Source organism: Balaenoptera ricei, chromosome 16 (assembly GCF_028023285.1).
Source record: "Balaenoptera ricei isolate mBalRic1 chromosome 16, mBalRic1.hap2, whole genome shotgun sequence".
Lineage (NCBI taxonomy): Eukaryota > Metazoa > Chordata > Mammalia > Artiodactyla > Balaenopteridae > Balaenoptera > Balaenoptera ricei.
In genome coordinates this window covers 109,738,019-109,753,428 of record NC_082654.1, presented here as the reverse complement: position 1 = coordinate 109,753,428, position 15,410 = coordinate 109,738,019, and the positions used below count along the sequence as shown (strand labels likewise).

At 43.0% G+C, this 15,410-nt stretch overlaps 1 protein-coding gene across 1 annotated transcript in view; it reads right to left on the bottom strand.

Moving 5' to 3' along the window:
* Positions 1–6,859, bottom strand: part of SLC35F3 (solute carrier family 35 member F3) — a 304,606-nt gene extending 297,747 nt beyond the window's left edge. The window contains exons 1-2 of the mRNA XM_059899437.1: positions 6,740–6,859; positions 6,153–6,382 (exon numbers count right to left, since the gene is read on the bottom strand). Of these exons, the coding sequence (XP_059755420.1) occupies positions 6,153–6,382; positions 6,740–6,792 (283 nt within the window). The 5' untranslated portion in view covers positions 6,793–6,859. The remainder of the gene's footprint in view (positions 1–6,152; positions 6,383–6,739) is intronic.
* Between the last annotated feature and the right edge of the window lie 8,551 nt (positions 6,860–15,410).

The following is a 15,410-nucleotide window of genomic DNA, read 5'->3' as shown; positions in this document are numbered from 1 at the left end:
TGTGGTTGCCAAGGGGGAGAGGGGGTGGGAGAGCAATGGATTGGGAGTTTGGGATTAGAAGATGCAAACTATTATATATAGGATGGATAAACAACAAGGTCCTACTATATTCAATATCCTATAATAAACCGTAACAGAAACTATATTCAATATCCTATAATAAACTATATTCAGCATCAGGGAACTATATTCAATATCCTATAATAAACCATAATGGAAAAGATTATGAAAATGAATTCCATTCTAGAATAAAGTTTTACAACCAAATTATACATCTCTTCCAAGTGGGCCGTTTTTGAATTGCTGACCTGACCTTTACTATTTTGGGAGGATCAAACAGAAGTTGCTCACGATGAATTCAATTATGCTATGAGCCACTGTTCCGGTTATCACTGGAGGCCACGTCAACAGCCTCTACTCACGGTCTGGTCTGAAAGGGCACACAGAGTAGAAAGATTGTCCTTCTCCATAGACCTCCCCCCTCACCTCACACAAACCCTTCCTAACATCTGAAACCTGGAGGATCCTGAAACATGCGATTTCCTTGTCACTAGGTGAGCTATTCAATGCCCCTACGTTTTCTCAGCTTGAACTACGAAACCTCCCCCCGACATAAACTGGGTTTTGCTCAGTAATCCGCAGGCTCTTAACCTTGATTCAAGTCGCCAATGGCAGGCCGGGTGGGACAGGCTGGAGATGGGGTGGTCGTTTGGGACTAGCCTACCGTCTACTCTAAAAATGACTTAAAAACTAAACCCATCAGCATTTAAAAAAAAAAAAAAAAATCATTTGTATCTGCACATACCAGCACCATGAAGTATGAATAAGCCCACTCAGGAGTCAAGTGTATAGTATAGTCAAGTGTATAGCTCCAAAAGCTACGCCTAGAAAGTTTCTTTACTAGAAAAGTTTGTGAGCTCACTCTTTGAAAACATCCTTTAGGGAAACCTTTTGCTAAGTAACGCATCCCTGCTAACTGTAAACAATGTGTCTGTGGATTTCTGTTTCTCGACAAGGGCACACCTCAGCCGTGGGCATCATAAATGCTCTCAAAAACTTTGCTAAATGAATAAATGAAAATAGAGGAGCATATATAGATGTTCTTTCATCCTGCATAAGAGCCTGTGTCTGGGATCTCCCAGACCCACTACTTCAAGCATCCCTGTGCCCGAATGCCGCCAGTCTCCCACTGCACCCGGCGCCTGGGCCTCGCTGTTCACCATCAGGACGGCTCAGCCCTGCTCCCTGCCCCTCCTCTTCCTCTCCGAAGCCATCTCCTCCCCAGCTGCTATCTATCCCAGAGGAATAAGAAAGGAAGGGGGAGGCCGAAGAGCTTCCAGCCAGTCATTTCTCTTCTGCTGTGGCACAGGTGGGAGGGGGAAAGGAAATCTCTAGAAAAGCTTTCCAAACTGTTCTGAGTTCTGAAGCACTTTCTACAGGGTAACAAGTTACGGTGAGTGTGTGTGGAATCACGTTAGCTGCAGAAGCAACCGGCTCTTTCGGAAAGCTGTTTATTCGAGCCCGGCCCCTCCTGGAAACCCAAGAAGTGGTCCAGGAAGAAGGAAGAGAAGAGAAGGCCCGGAATTCAGAAGGCAGGCCTGCTCAGTTAGCACTACTGCTCTACGGAAGACAGTTCGCTTGCAGCAGAAATTTGGGGTGAGGCTAAATGAGGGCTTCTCATCACTCCTACGGGACATCTGGCATTGTCTGGAAACACTTTTGGTTGTCACAACTTGGGGGGGTATGAACTAGAGGCCAGGGATGTTGCTAAACACCCTCCCATGCTCAGGATCCCCTCCCCCCATAATAAAGGATTATTCAGTACAAAGTGTCAGTAGTGTTGAAGGTGAGAAACCCTGGGCTAAGTCAAAGCCTGCCATGGAGAATTCTGGTCTATTGTGGTTGCCAAGGAGGAAGGGGAGCGGGGGAGGGTTGGATTGGATTGGGAGTTTGGGATTAGCAGATGCAAACTATTATACATAAGATGGGTAAACAACAAGGTCCTATTGTATAGCACAGGGAACTATATTCAATATCCTGTAATAAACCATAATGGAAAAGAATATGAAAAAGAATATATGTATAACTGAATCACTTTACTATAAACCAGAAACTAACACAACATTGTAAATCAACTATACCTCAATTTAAAAAAAACCAAAAACACACAAAAACATCATGAGGGTTTGCTGTAGGCATGCAAGATTATTTTAATATTAGAAAATCAGTCAACGTAATTCATTGTATTTAAATAAACTAAAGACAATTCAAAAAAAAAAAAGGATTCTGGTGTAGTCTATGGTTCAGAAAGCCAAGGATGGCACTTACCATGGAAGAATAAGGAAAGGGTAAAGCAAGCCCAACCTAACATAAGTCAGCATAAAGAATTAAGTAATAGGGAATTCCCTGGTGGTCCAATAGTTAGGACTCCACGCTTTCACTGCCAAGGGCCCAGGTTCAATCCCTGGTCAGGAAACTAATATCCCGCAAGCCGTGCAGAGCGGCCAAAAAAGAGAATTAAATAATACAGATCACTATGAAGGTACATTCAAAGGTTCTCTCTTCCAGAGGTCGATGTTTCAGGCCGCATCCATTCACTCATTCAACAAATATTAACTGAGCAACTAGCCAGGACATGGAAGCAATCTAAATGTCCATCAACAGAGGAATGGATAAAGAATATGTGGTACATATATACAATGGAATATCACTCGGCCATTAAAAGGAACGAAACTTCGCTATTTGCAGAGACATGGATAGACCTAGAGGCTCTCATACAGAGCGCAGTAAGTCAGAAAGAGAAAAACAAATATCATATATTAATGCATATATGTGGAATTTAGAAAAATGGTACAGATGAACCTATTTGCAAAGCAGAAATAGAGACACAGACGTAGAAAAGAAACATATGGACACCAAGGGGGTAGGGGGAGGTAGGATGGATTAGGAGATTGGGATTGACGTATGTACACTACTATGTATGAAGTAGACGGCTGATGAGGGCCAACTATATAGCACGGGGGGAAAAAAAAAAAAAGAAGGTACAATCTGTTTGCAGGACATACATTAAAGTTAACTTTAAAAATGAATTCCAATATACATTAGGTGCAGACAAATACTATTTGATTCCACTTACACGAGATACCTAGAACAGTCAAATTCATAGACTCGGAAGGTACACTGGTAGATGCCAGGGGTCGGGGGTGGAGGTGGGGAGGGGGAATAGGGAGTTAGTGTTTAATGGGAACAGAGTTTCAGTTTAGGAAGGTGAAAAATTCGGGAGATGAATGATGGTGAGAGTTGCACAACAATGTGAATGTACTTAGCGCCACTGAACCGTACAGCTAAATATGGTTAAAGTAATATCTTTTATGTTATGTGATTTTTACCACAATAAAAAAGTTCTATTTAATATATTTTTTTAAAAACCCAACATTAACTGAGCAACTACTGTGGACCACGCGCCTTCTGGGCTCTGGGTACATGCGCAGCTGGGAAGCCAAGGAATCTGCAGGAAAACTGCTCAGGGGTTTGGTTCAAAAACAGGCAATGTGGAATCGGAGGACCGTAGCTACTGAGAAGAGGAATTCAACCCTCCCACCTGCTTGTTTGTATCAACAGCTTAATTCTCAGTTGAATGTTACATACAAACCGACCCTCTCAGACCCAGGGGTCTTTAGGATTTTTTAAAACAATTCCTCACAAGAAGTCACTTGTCGAGAGTAAAATCTGTTCAACTCACTGATTGGGCTGAGAATCCCAAAGATCATTTCTGCACTGTTTGCAATTACCTCATTTATCTTCACCACCCCAAACAAAGCTTAAAAATTAAGAGGATAACAGTGAGTTCTTGGTCATTCAAATAATTTCTGCTGCTACAAAGGCAGCTCACTTACGCTCTCAACTAGTCCAGACACTCTCACTGTCAACTCCCTCAGTGGGGACACAGAGAAGCCACTTTGCAAGATGACTCAAAGGTGACACAACAATGTCAAGGATGAGGCTTGGAACATCCCATAACTTACTCTGGAGACCCTGAGAAGAATATTTATTTCATAATCATCACCTCTCCCAGTTAGCTGAGTGTGATTATTAACCGACGAACAAAATAACTCACTGATACCAACAGATAGATAAGCCTCTTTATTATTTTTTTCTACTTGGGTAGAAATAGCAAACAGCCAAAGTACTACCCTAAAACGTCTTTGGCTCCATTAATAAAACATAAGCTTCTCTAAATTTAAACTTAAAATCCAATTCATTCATCAAAATGTCAGGTGTCACCTAAAGCATCTTAGTAGAAAGGAAATCTCTTGGAATAAAGAAGAATCTTCACAGGAATAGAGGGGGGAGTGAGCTGATTTTCTTCTGATTACCATGACCACTGTACCCTTGTCTGCTCCTCTTTATTCCTTCAATGAAGCCTCAGAGAGAGGGTATTTAAGAATACCACCGGTGGTACAAGGGACTCATTTTCCATACGGCCTTCCCCCTGCCTTAATTATAAACTGTGTTCGTACCAAACACAGTCAATCACTGCTGAAAGCTCCCCGCCAACCCCGCAGAGTCACAAGCCTTGGTGAAAATTTCTGTAAAGCTCATGGGGCCAGTTGCAAATATTTAGAATTACAATGATAAACCTTATGATTCCAGGGGCTAGATAGACGACTCTATGAAGACTGTAATTTGTACAACTGTCTTTAGACAATTCTAATTTCTTACTAAGAAAGCTGAGAAGAGAAATAAGAAACAGACCATTTCTAAAAGAAATTTAGAAGGGAAATAGAAACTGAGTGTCCTACCCCTATCTATAAGAGAAATGGTTTCCAATGGGTTTTCATTCTTTTATCCTATACCTGACGTTTCTCAGCTGAAAAGAAAACTTGGTCCCTTGTCTCCCTTCCGGGATCCAAAGCCAATTTATCAGCTACAATTTTAGCAGCAGAAGCAGATTAGAGGAGAGGCAGATAACCTTTTAAAGGCTGATACAGAGTTAAAGGCAATCACCACCGTCCTTTAAAAACAAGTAAGGGCATGAAACAAAACATTAAAATCTTATGTTTCTTCCTGCAAATAACTTAAAAGTAACCAGCTAACTGCTAGCATACCACTGACCTTTGGCTTGGAATCCAGGGTTTTATGAAAAAACTAAAGGGAGATGTATTTTTAGAACTCAATATGACTAATTTACAAAAGCCTGATTTTTTGTTCCTAAGGACCAATGAAATATATTCCAATTTCAAGCCATGAAGGGTAAAACCATATCTCAAAATCATTAAGCTGTTAGCCTTGATTACAAATGGAACGAAGCAATACTCAATTCTTTGACTGAGGTGATAAATGGCTCTCTTTCTGCTTGTCAAACGACAGTGGTGAGGCCACCGAATTGTGGCTTACAGTTACAGGTTTTGGAATTTGTTATAGCCAACTTCCTCCTTCCAAAATGAGAGAAAGAAATGTCCACCAAATTAGCCCTGGTCACACAGGTAACGTCTGTATAACTGATCACGGCATTGCCAGAGCCATCCGCTGGGGCCCACGGGCAAAGAAAAGTTTCAGCTGCTCCGCCTGGCACCGACCGTTTATCTGTCAGGGACCAAATGCCAATCGCTAGAATGATCCATATAGAACCTCCACACTGAGGACAGCTAAAGACCTGGGGCAAAGGGAGTGAATGAGATCTAAAATGAAGGCCCCGAGAATTGTCCTCCATCATCGGGGCCTAGGGGACCCAGGGAAGAGTTAAAATCCAGGCGTGCCAAGTCTGTCGTCTCTAACCAAGCCAGCTGAGCCCCGACCCGGGGCGACTGACACGTTCGTATCCACAGAGAAGCCACTCAAGTGCAGGATACACTGAGTTCCCAATCTGTCTCCTTATTGTGACATCTCAAGCGCAAGGGGATAAAGACAGAAAGGTGTCTGTGGGAAGGAGGGGGGATTTAAGAAAATGGCTCAGATATGCCCAAAGGTCCCAGAGAACCGTCTCCGGGCCTCTTCCTAAAAGGCGCAAGCCCGGGTCAGTGTCTGCGGTCAGGGCAGCGGGGGGAGCGCGGCGGCTGGGCGCGGGGCTGCGCGCGCTCCCCGACGCTGCCGTGCCATCCGCAGGGGTAGATGCGCCGGCGGACCGGGGAAGTGAGGCGAGGGGGTCTTACTTTTGTAGCTCGCCGCCCAGGGCTGGTAGCCGTAGTAGCCGGTGATGCGCAGGATCCGCTCCTCGATGGACGTGAGCCCCACGGGCCCGCTGGTGAGGTCCTCCACCGAGCGCGACCATTTCAGATCCTCCTTAATCGCCTCGTCCACCACCAAGTACTTGAGCTGCCGGAGCTGGGGGCTGATGTCGGACAGTCTCCTGGGGCTGACGTCCGGTGACCTCCTCATGCCACTGAGGCCGCGGGCAGGTGGGCGGGGAGGGAGAGAAGGGCGGTGAGATCGGAGGGCGAGCAGGGCGCAGCCTGGGCCCGTTAGGGGCAGGTGCGGCCGCAGGGCCGGCGCTTCCCCGCTCCCGCCGCTCCCCAGCTCCCTCAGCAGCCTGGGCGTCGGGTCCCGTCTCCGGAGCCCGGCGCCGGGCGCTTCGGGGCAGGGCAGGCTGGGGCGAGTGGAGAGGGAGAGGATGCCCTAAACTTCCCGAGCAGCTGCACCGCGCGCGCCGCCCCCTCCCGAGCCCCAGACCGCCCGGCGTCCCGGCTGCCGAGGGCCCCCGGCCGCCCGCTCGCGCACCCGCACGCGGGGCGCTACTCACATGGCGATGCTTTTGCCCCCGGGTGCGCCGCCGGGAAACTCTCGGATCCCCATAGGCAATGGCAGAGTGGGGCCGGGAGCTCCCAGACTGGAGGCGGAGGGGCCGCGGGCCCGAGCTGCCCGCGGCCGCGGCCCCTGGGAAGGTGGGCGCGAAGCCGGGCGAGGGTCCCTGCGCCGCCCGTGCGCGCCCGCGCCGCGGTCCCCGAGCGCCCCCGCGGTGTGCGGCGGGAGGCGGGCGCGGCGGCTCAGCCCGGCTCCAGCCGGTCCGCGGCGCTCGCTGCAGCCTGCCGGCCGCCGGTCAGTGGGGGCGCCGCGCCCCTCGCCTGTCGCCGCCGCCGCCGCCGCCGCCCCGGCACACGGCAGGCGCGGAAGCCGCCGAATCCAGGAGAGCGCCGGCCGCGGTGTGCGCTCTCGAGGCACCTGGGCGGGCGGGACGTGCCCGGCCCCCGAGCGCGGGAACCAGACGGGGGCGCTGCTGCCCCCTCCCCGCCGCCAGCGTGTGGCACGCGGCACCCGCGCTCCGCCCCGCAACCCTGGGGCTGGGGGCGCGCTCCTCCTCCCCTCTCTTAGGACCTATCAGATCATTCTGTTCCTGGTTCAGTAGTTCAGTTCAGTTTCTCTCCTTCTCTGTCTCCCCTTTCTAAAATAATGAGCAAAATTACTTGGAAAGACAGAAACCTGGTTCCAAACCTGGTTCCAAAACCACGTTCAGAATGCCAGATACATAAACGGCGTTTCATAGTCAAAGCTGAGACGCAATGTGACTTGATTTATTGCGCTGTGGGCGTACTTCGGTCACGCCTGGCCCTCAGAGAGCTTACATTCTCGTTGCTGACCTGGTCACTACATCAGTTCTCTCTTCTTAGATTTCCATTTTATTTGACCTCTAATTTTTTTATTTCTGTCTGCAAGTCATTCTTTCTAGAACACTTAATCATTTTTCATAATGTTATTTTTCTGTTATACAAAATACATATAGGTTCACTGGGGAGAATTTAGAAAATACAGAAATATGTAAAGAAAAAAATACCCATTTTCCAGTCAAAAATGACTACTTTGAATTAAGCAGTCCTTCCACTCTTTTTCTCTTTTTTTTCAATGTAAAAAAATTTCACAAAATCAGGATCAAACTGTACACAGTTTGGGTACTTGTTTATATTAAAATTATATTGTGTCTAAGCAAACTAGGAATAGAGGGGACTTCCTCATATTAATAAAAAAGACATCTACAAAAACCTACATTCATACTGAATGGAAAGAAACTAGAAACTTCCTTGCTTAGGTCAGGAACAAGGCAAGGATGTCTCTCTCATCACTCCTTTTCAATATTCTTCTGCAAGTCCTAGCTAATGCAATTAGATAAGAAAAGGAAATTAAAAAGTCTATCTACTGGGGAGAAAGAAAACTATCTTTGTTCACAGAGGACATGATCGTCTAAGTAGAAAACCTCAAAGAATCGGCCAAAACTTGACCTGGAACAGATATGAATCATAGCAAGGTTGCAGTATACAACGTAAATGTACAAAAGTCAGTCAGCTTCCCATACACCAGCAATAAGCCATTGTAATTTGAAACTGAAAATGTAATACCACCTACATTAGCACACAAAAATGAAGTATTCAGGTATGAATAGAACATAAGAGATACGAGATCTGTATGAGGAAAACTACAAAACTTTGAGGAAAGAAATCAGAGATGAACTAGATAAATGGAGAGATAGTTCAGGTTCATTGGTACGAAGACTCAATATTTTTAGGATGTAGTTCTTTCCAACTTAATGTATAGATTCAATGTAATCCCAATCAAAACCTCAGCAAGCTATTTTGTAGCTATCAACTAAGTGATTCTAAAGTTTATATGAAGAGGCAAAAGACCCAGAATAGGCAACACAATATTGAAGGAGAAGAACAAAGTTGGAGGACGGACACTACTAGACTTCAAGACTTACTATAAAGCTACAGAAAACAGTACAGTGTGGTATTGGGGAAATAATAAACAAATAGGTAAATGGAACAGAATAGAGAGCCCAGAGATAGTCACGCAAATATAGTCGAGTGATCTTGGACAAATGAGCAAATTCAATTCATTGGAGAAAGGATAGTATTTTCAATAAATGGTGCTGGAACAACTGGACATCCACTTGCAAAAAAATGATCATAGGCCTAAATATAAAACACAAAACTAGAAAATTCTGGAATATAACATAGGAGAAAATCTAGATAACTTTGGATTTGGTGATGTCTTTTTAGATATAAGACCAAAAGTATGTTCCATGATAGAAAAAATTGGTAAGTTGGACTTCATTAAAAGTAAAAACTTCTGCCAAGATCATGAGATGATAAGCCACAGCCTGAAAGAAAATATGTGTGAAAGACATATCTGACAAAGGGCTAATATCCAAAGTAAGAACTCTTGAACTCAACTATAAGAAAATGAACAATCCAATTTAAAAACTGGCAAGATAACACAGATATATCACCAAAGATGATATACAGACCATCAAAAAAGCATATGAAATGATGTTCAACATCATATGTCGTTAGGGGGTTACAAATTAAAACAATGAGTGAGATACCACTACACACCTACTAGAATGGATACAGTCACAAAACACTGACAACATCAAATGCTGACAAGGATATGGAGCCACAGGAACTCTCATTCATTGCCAGTGGAAATGAAAAATGGTACAGTCACTTTGGAAGACAGTGTTGCAGTTTCTCACACAACCAAATATATTTTTACCACATAATCCACCAATTGCATAACTAGGTATTTATCTACATTGAGCTGAAAACTTAAGTCCACACAAAAACCTGCACACAAATATTTATAGAAGCTTTATTCATAATTGCCAAAATATGGAAACAGCCAATATGCTCTTCAATAGGTGAATGGATAAAGGGTGATGCATCCATATAATGATATATTATTCAGTGACAAAAACTAATGAACTATCAAGTCATGAAAAGACATGAGGGGGACCTTAAATGTGTGCTGCCAAGTGAAAGGAGCCAATCTTAAAGGCTATATAGTATATGATTCCAATTATATGGCATTGTGGAAGAAACAAAGTTATGGAGACAATAAAAAGATCAGTGGTTACCAAGGGTACCTGGTGTGTGTAGGGATAAGTAGGGTGGGGGGGGGAGAAATGAAACAGTGAGCACAGGGGATTTTTAGAGCAGTGAAACTCTTTTGTATGATACTATAATGGTGGATACATGTCATTTTACATTTGTCAAAATCCATAGATTATACAAAACCAAGAATAAACCCTAATATAGACTTTGGTTGATAATGATGTGCCAGTGTCGGTTCCCTGATTGTAAGAAACATACCACACTAACGCAGGATGTTGATCATTGGGGGGGGAGGCTGTGTGTGTACATGGGGGTGGCAGGAATTTGGGGCCTCTCTTTACTTTCCTCTCGATTTTGCTGTGAACCCGAAATTGCTCTAAGAAACAAAGTCTATTAATTTAAAAATTATATTTTTCAGCTTTCTAGTGTCATAATATTCTTCTAAAAGATTGTTTTACTGGATGCATTTTAACTTTTATGACTGTTATGATCATACAAGCAACAAAGCCATTATAAAATAAAGTAACAAGTAATATCAGGTATATAAATTTTAAAAGTTACTATCTTTGTACATATTTTTTAATCTTTGTGTGTGTGTGTGAGAGAGAGACTTAGGAACAAGGCACTTCTCTCTCCCTCTCCCCACCCCCCGTGTGTTTGTGTGTGAAGACTTTCTTCTTTTTTTATTTTTTTAAAGATTTTTTTGATGTGGACCATTTATGTTTAAAGTCTTTATTGAATTTGTTACACTACTGCTTACGTTTTATGTTATGGTTTCTTGGCTGCGAGGCATGTGGGATCTTAGCTCCCCGACCAAGGATGGAACCTGCACCCCCCGCATTGGAAGGTGAAGTCTTAACCACAGGACCACCAGGGAAGTCCCTGAAGACTTTCTTCTTAATCCCTTCTTCTGAGGCTTGAAACAACTCTTCTTTTTCCCTTGTACCTGACCTATCTCATCTTGAGCTGGTCTTGGACTGCCATGAACTGGTGTTTCTAGAGCATCCTCAGAGGCCCATGTGATGTCAGAATCGCTCAGGAATGTTGCTTAAAATGCTGATCCTGAATTATCACCTCTGAGTGTGGGCATGGAGCTCTCCATGCCACTGATGCGCTGGATGGGCCCTAGGCACGCTCAGAACCACTCATGTAAATAAGAAGTGAAGTTTCATGAACTCAGAATCCTCCACCTTGCTTTTACAGACACAAATACTAACCCCAAGGAAAGATCTGGGCACAGCCAGAAGAAAACGGGGGTCTCTCTTCATTCAATCACCACATTCTGGCTACTGTAACCCTGGGCAAGGTCTTTGACCTTTCTGAGCCTCAGTCCCCTCAACTGTATAAAAAAAAATCACCTTGTAAGATTGTTGTGAAGATAAAATGAGTTAATGCATGTAAAGCGTTTAGAATAGGACCTAGCACATGGCCAGGGCCAGCGCTTAAAAGATATGAGCTATTATTATTAGCAATGCAGCAAAAGGTTGAATTGATTATATTTTTTTGACTGCCACATCACACTGTTGACTCATATCCATGTTTATTTCCTAAAATGTCTACATAATTTTTACATGTGCAGTTGCTAAGCCACATCACTCCCCTCTTTTTTTAAAATAAATAGCATGGAATTTTTTTTTAATTAATTAATTTATTTATTTTTGGCTGCATTGGGTCTTCGCTGTTGTGCACGGGCTTTCTCTAGTTGCAGCGAGCAGGGGCTACTCTTCGTCGCGGTGCGTGGGCTTCTCATTGCGGCGGCTTCTCTTGTTGTGGGGCACAGGCTCTAGGAGCACAGGCTTCAGTAGTTGTGGCACGCGGGCTCAGTAGTTGTGGCGCACGGGCTTAGTTGCTCCACGGCATGTGGGATCTTCCTGGACCAGGGCTCGAACCCGTGTCCCCTGCATTGGCAGGCGGATTCTCAACCACTGCGCCACCGGGGAAGCCCCTAGCATGGGATTCAGAGTCAGATAAAATGCCTTAAATACTGGCTTCTCCACTCACCAGCTAGATAACCTTGGGAACCTAATTTAACTCCTCTAAGCTTCATTTTTTCATATTAACCTCAAATAGTTATTACAAAGATTAACTAAGTTCAAGTATATTAAGAATTTAGCACAGTGGAGAGCCTGGGCTTGGTACTCAATAAATAGTAGCAATAGCAATTATTGTCACCTGCTGCGTCACCAACATTATTTACTTTTCAAGTTGTTGCAATGAAACTGGTGATCTGCCAACACCTGGTACATCCTACCTGAATGTAGATGTCTTCCTGATACTTACTTTTATAGATCTGTATTTTTCATTTTTTAAAGCAGTCATGTACTTATATCAAAGCTAACACATTCTATCAAGCTACCCTCATAAATTTGCTAAGTTAAGATTCTTTTTTTTTTTTTTTTTCAGTTGGCTTCCCTTTGGCTCCTGGGTTAATTTGAAAGAAAGAGGTCAGGGATGGAAATGATTGTGTGCTGGCTTCATTTTGCTTAGTTGGTATTTTCTTCGTTTCTGAATGATTTCAGTTCTGAGACTGAAATCTGAGTCTGTATATCTGCACGCTGTGTCAGAAGAAATCCTACTAATTTTTTAACCTGAGTGAGGTTATGTATTTTTCATTTTCTGCCCATAATAAAACCTCAGTTAGTAAGTTCATCAAAATGGGTGGTGCGTTACAAGCCAAGCTAATCAACTGCTGCTTGTTAATAAGGAATATATTCTGCAAATATGTTTCTATAGCTTAATTTTTAAATCAATAAATGAAGTTGGCCTCATTAACTTTTAAATATTACTTTACTAAAAGCATGCCGTTTGACATGAGAAGGATGTATTCTTCACAAAAGGTCCAAGTACCTTGAAATACTTATGAATATGTTTATTTTACAATTAATTAAACATTTATTGAGTGTATACCATGTGCTAGGTTTTGTGATAGAGTCTAGTAATACAAATAAGAGACATTTTCTGCCCTTAACGCACCCACGGTATAATAAACAGACAAACAAGCAAATAAACAAGCAATTGAAATATAGTACAATGCAGGCCAGGACTGATGTATGCAAATGATTCTACGAAAGCATGGAAGAGGGATTTTTGAGTCAGTGTTGGGAGAAGAGTAGAGAAGGAAATGGAGCATCAGAGAGCAGTTCTCTATTTGCTTTGGCGCTAGGGAATGATGGTGCCACTAGGTACAAGAAGCCTGGGTCTCAGAGTGTCCAGTTGGAGGAGGGCTGTCTTGGAGAGCCACCCAACCAGCAACATCCCTTTTGGACATTTCATGAGCAAAATGCAGAACTTTAATTGTATTAAAATAAAAATAAACATAAACTTTGTATGTGCACTAACCCATGGACATTTCCGACTGTCTCTGTCACCGCAACATACAAGAACCGTCTTGACTTGCTTGCCTTGGCAAATACAGTGCACCACCACAGATTCAGTGGTTCTCCTCTCCCCTTTTACTTGACCCTATATTTCCTCCTAGCTACAGAGTTCTTGCATTTGGCACCTCTGTTTAATCACCGAAAACTAAAAAGAAAAAAAGATTAGCTTCAGGAGAAACATAACCCACTTGTATCTTTCCAAGATTTTTAGACACTCTGAATGATATAAAGTTGAAAACTATGCCCTCAAAGAATGGCAAAGCAGTAGGAGACAAGACACATGCACAAATGACTAAAATAAAAGGTAAAAAGTACAAGGTTCTTAAGTTAGACACAGAGTTCTGTAAGAATTTGGAGGAGTCAGTGATTACTTCCTATACTGCAAATTAAATGCAAATAAACCCATGACCCTGATTTTTAAGAAATTATGAATATGCCCCTCCCTCCATTCCTAATTATTTATCACCTGGGCATACACTTTATCTGCTTCAGATTTTAAATTCTTGGCTGATTCCTGCCTGTCACCCAACATATATCAGAATTGTCAACTCCTGTCAGTGTATGTGAGCTTTGGGGATTAAACCAATTCCAGTTTTAACCAAGACGGATATTGGTAGGTACAGAAAACTGATTTCAAAAACAGAGCACACAAACAAACATAAGTTCTTTAAGTATTACATACTCAGTGACTTTGCCCTCTATATGCACGGGTAATCAATGTAAGATTCCTAACAACTAAATAAATTTAAGTTTTCTAGAAAGACTTGAGTAATTAGCTACTTCTGCTGCCTTTTCAGTGAGAAATCTCTTCCGTGGCATCTCTAAGAGGGAGAAATCTAGTCTCTGCTTATATACCCCCAGTGTCTGGGATCTTGTGACTTCCAAAGAAGCTTTTTCTGCTGATGGACAACTTAAAACCCAGCTCCACTTTTATCAATCTAAGCAGATAAATCACTTTCATTTTGAACTCTAGTCCACTCTTCTTTTGTTTTACTTCAAATAATTCTTCATTGATTCATTGGTTCTTCAACTCTTTTGCTATTTCTAATACTTCTTCATTGAGAAAGGGTTGTTATATGGAGTTGAAAGAAAAGAATACCCACATAGGAAAAAAAAACAAAGGAATGAGAGAAGCTATAGAAATTTGTCCACAGCCCCTCTGCTCAAGGATAGAGGTGCCTGACCCTGGTACCTCCTGCTCGTGGCTTTGCTCATGATTTATGTTTGTTTTTTTATCCAGTAGGTCCTGGGGCGTTACATCCACTCCATGACGATCACCCTGAACCATTTCATACTCTCCAGTGATGCCAAAGCTCTGTTTGAAGCGTTTCCAGTTTCTATCTGCTCAGGCCCACGTGCCCTTCCAGGGAGGTGGAGACTCAAGGGGGAACTGGTGATCGATGCGCTCAGCACAGCACAGTTTATCCTCTGTTACATTGGCCCTTTAATCTCTTTAAGATGCCGCTGCCAAACACTGAAATATCCCCCAGGGGTCTGGGGGGATGTGTAGGAGTGCACACACACACATCCATATGATTTTGAGTGTCACTTTAAGAAATTCACAGACCTGAAGAGGACCTATGAACCTCAGGTTAAGACTCTGAGCCTTACTACAGAGCTGAGTACTGACTCCTCTCATCCAGTTCAAATTACCAAGAACTTACTGAGCACGGACTCTGGTCAAACACAGCCCTGGGCGTTAGTCAGACGTGAAGAAAGCACAGTCTCTACACACAAGGACACACCCTCTCAAGCGGAAGTAGACATACACTCAATTTTAATAAAGCAAGTTTTCTTCTTTTTTATTAAAGTATAGTTGATTTACAATACGGTGTTAGTTTCAGGTGTACAGCAAAGTGATTCAGTTATATATAGAGAGACATTTTTTTCAGACCACCTTCCATTATAGGTTATTACAAGATGTCGAATATAGTTCCCTGTGCTGTATAGGAAATCCTTGTTGCTTGTCTATTTTATGTATAGTAGTTTGTATCTGTTAATCCCATACTCCTAATTTATCCACCTCCCCCCCTTTGGTAACCAGAAGTTTGTTTTCTATGTCTGTGAGTCTGTTTCTGTTTTGTATATAGATTCATTCATATTATTTTTTTAGATTTCACATATAAGTGATATCATATGATATTTGTCTTTGTCTGACTTACTTCACTAAGTATGATATTCTCTGGGTCCATCTGTGTTGCTGCAAATGGCA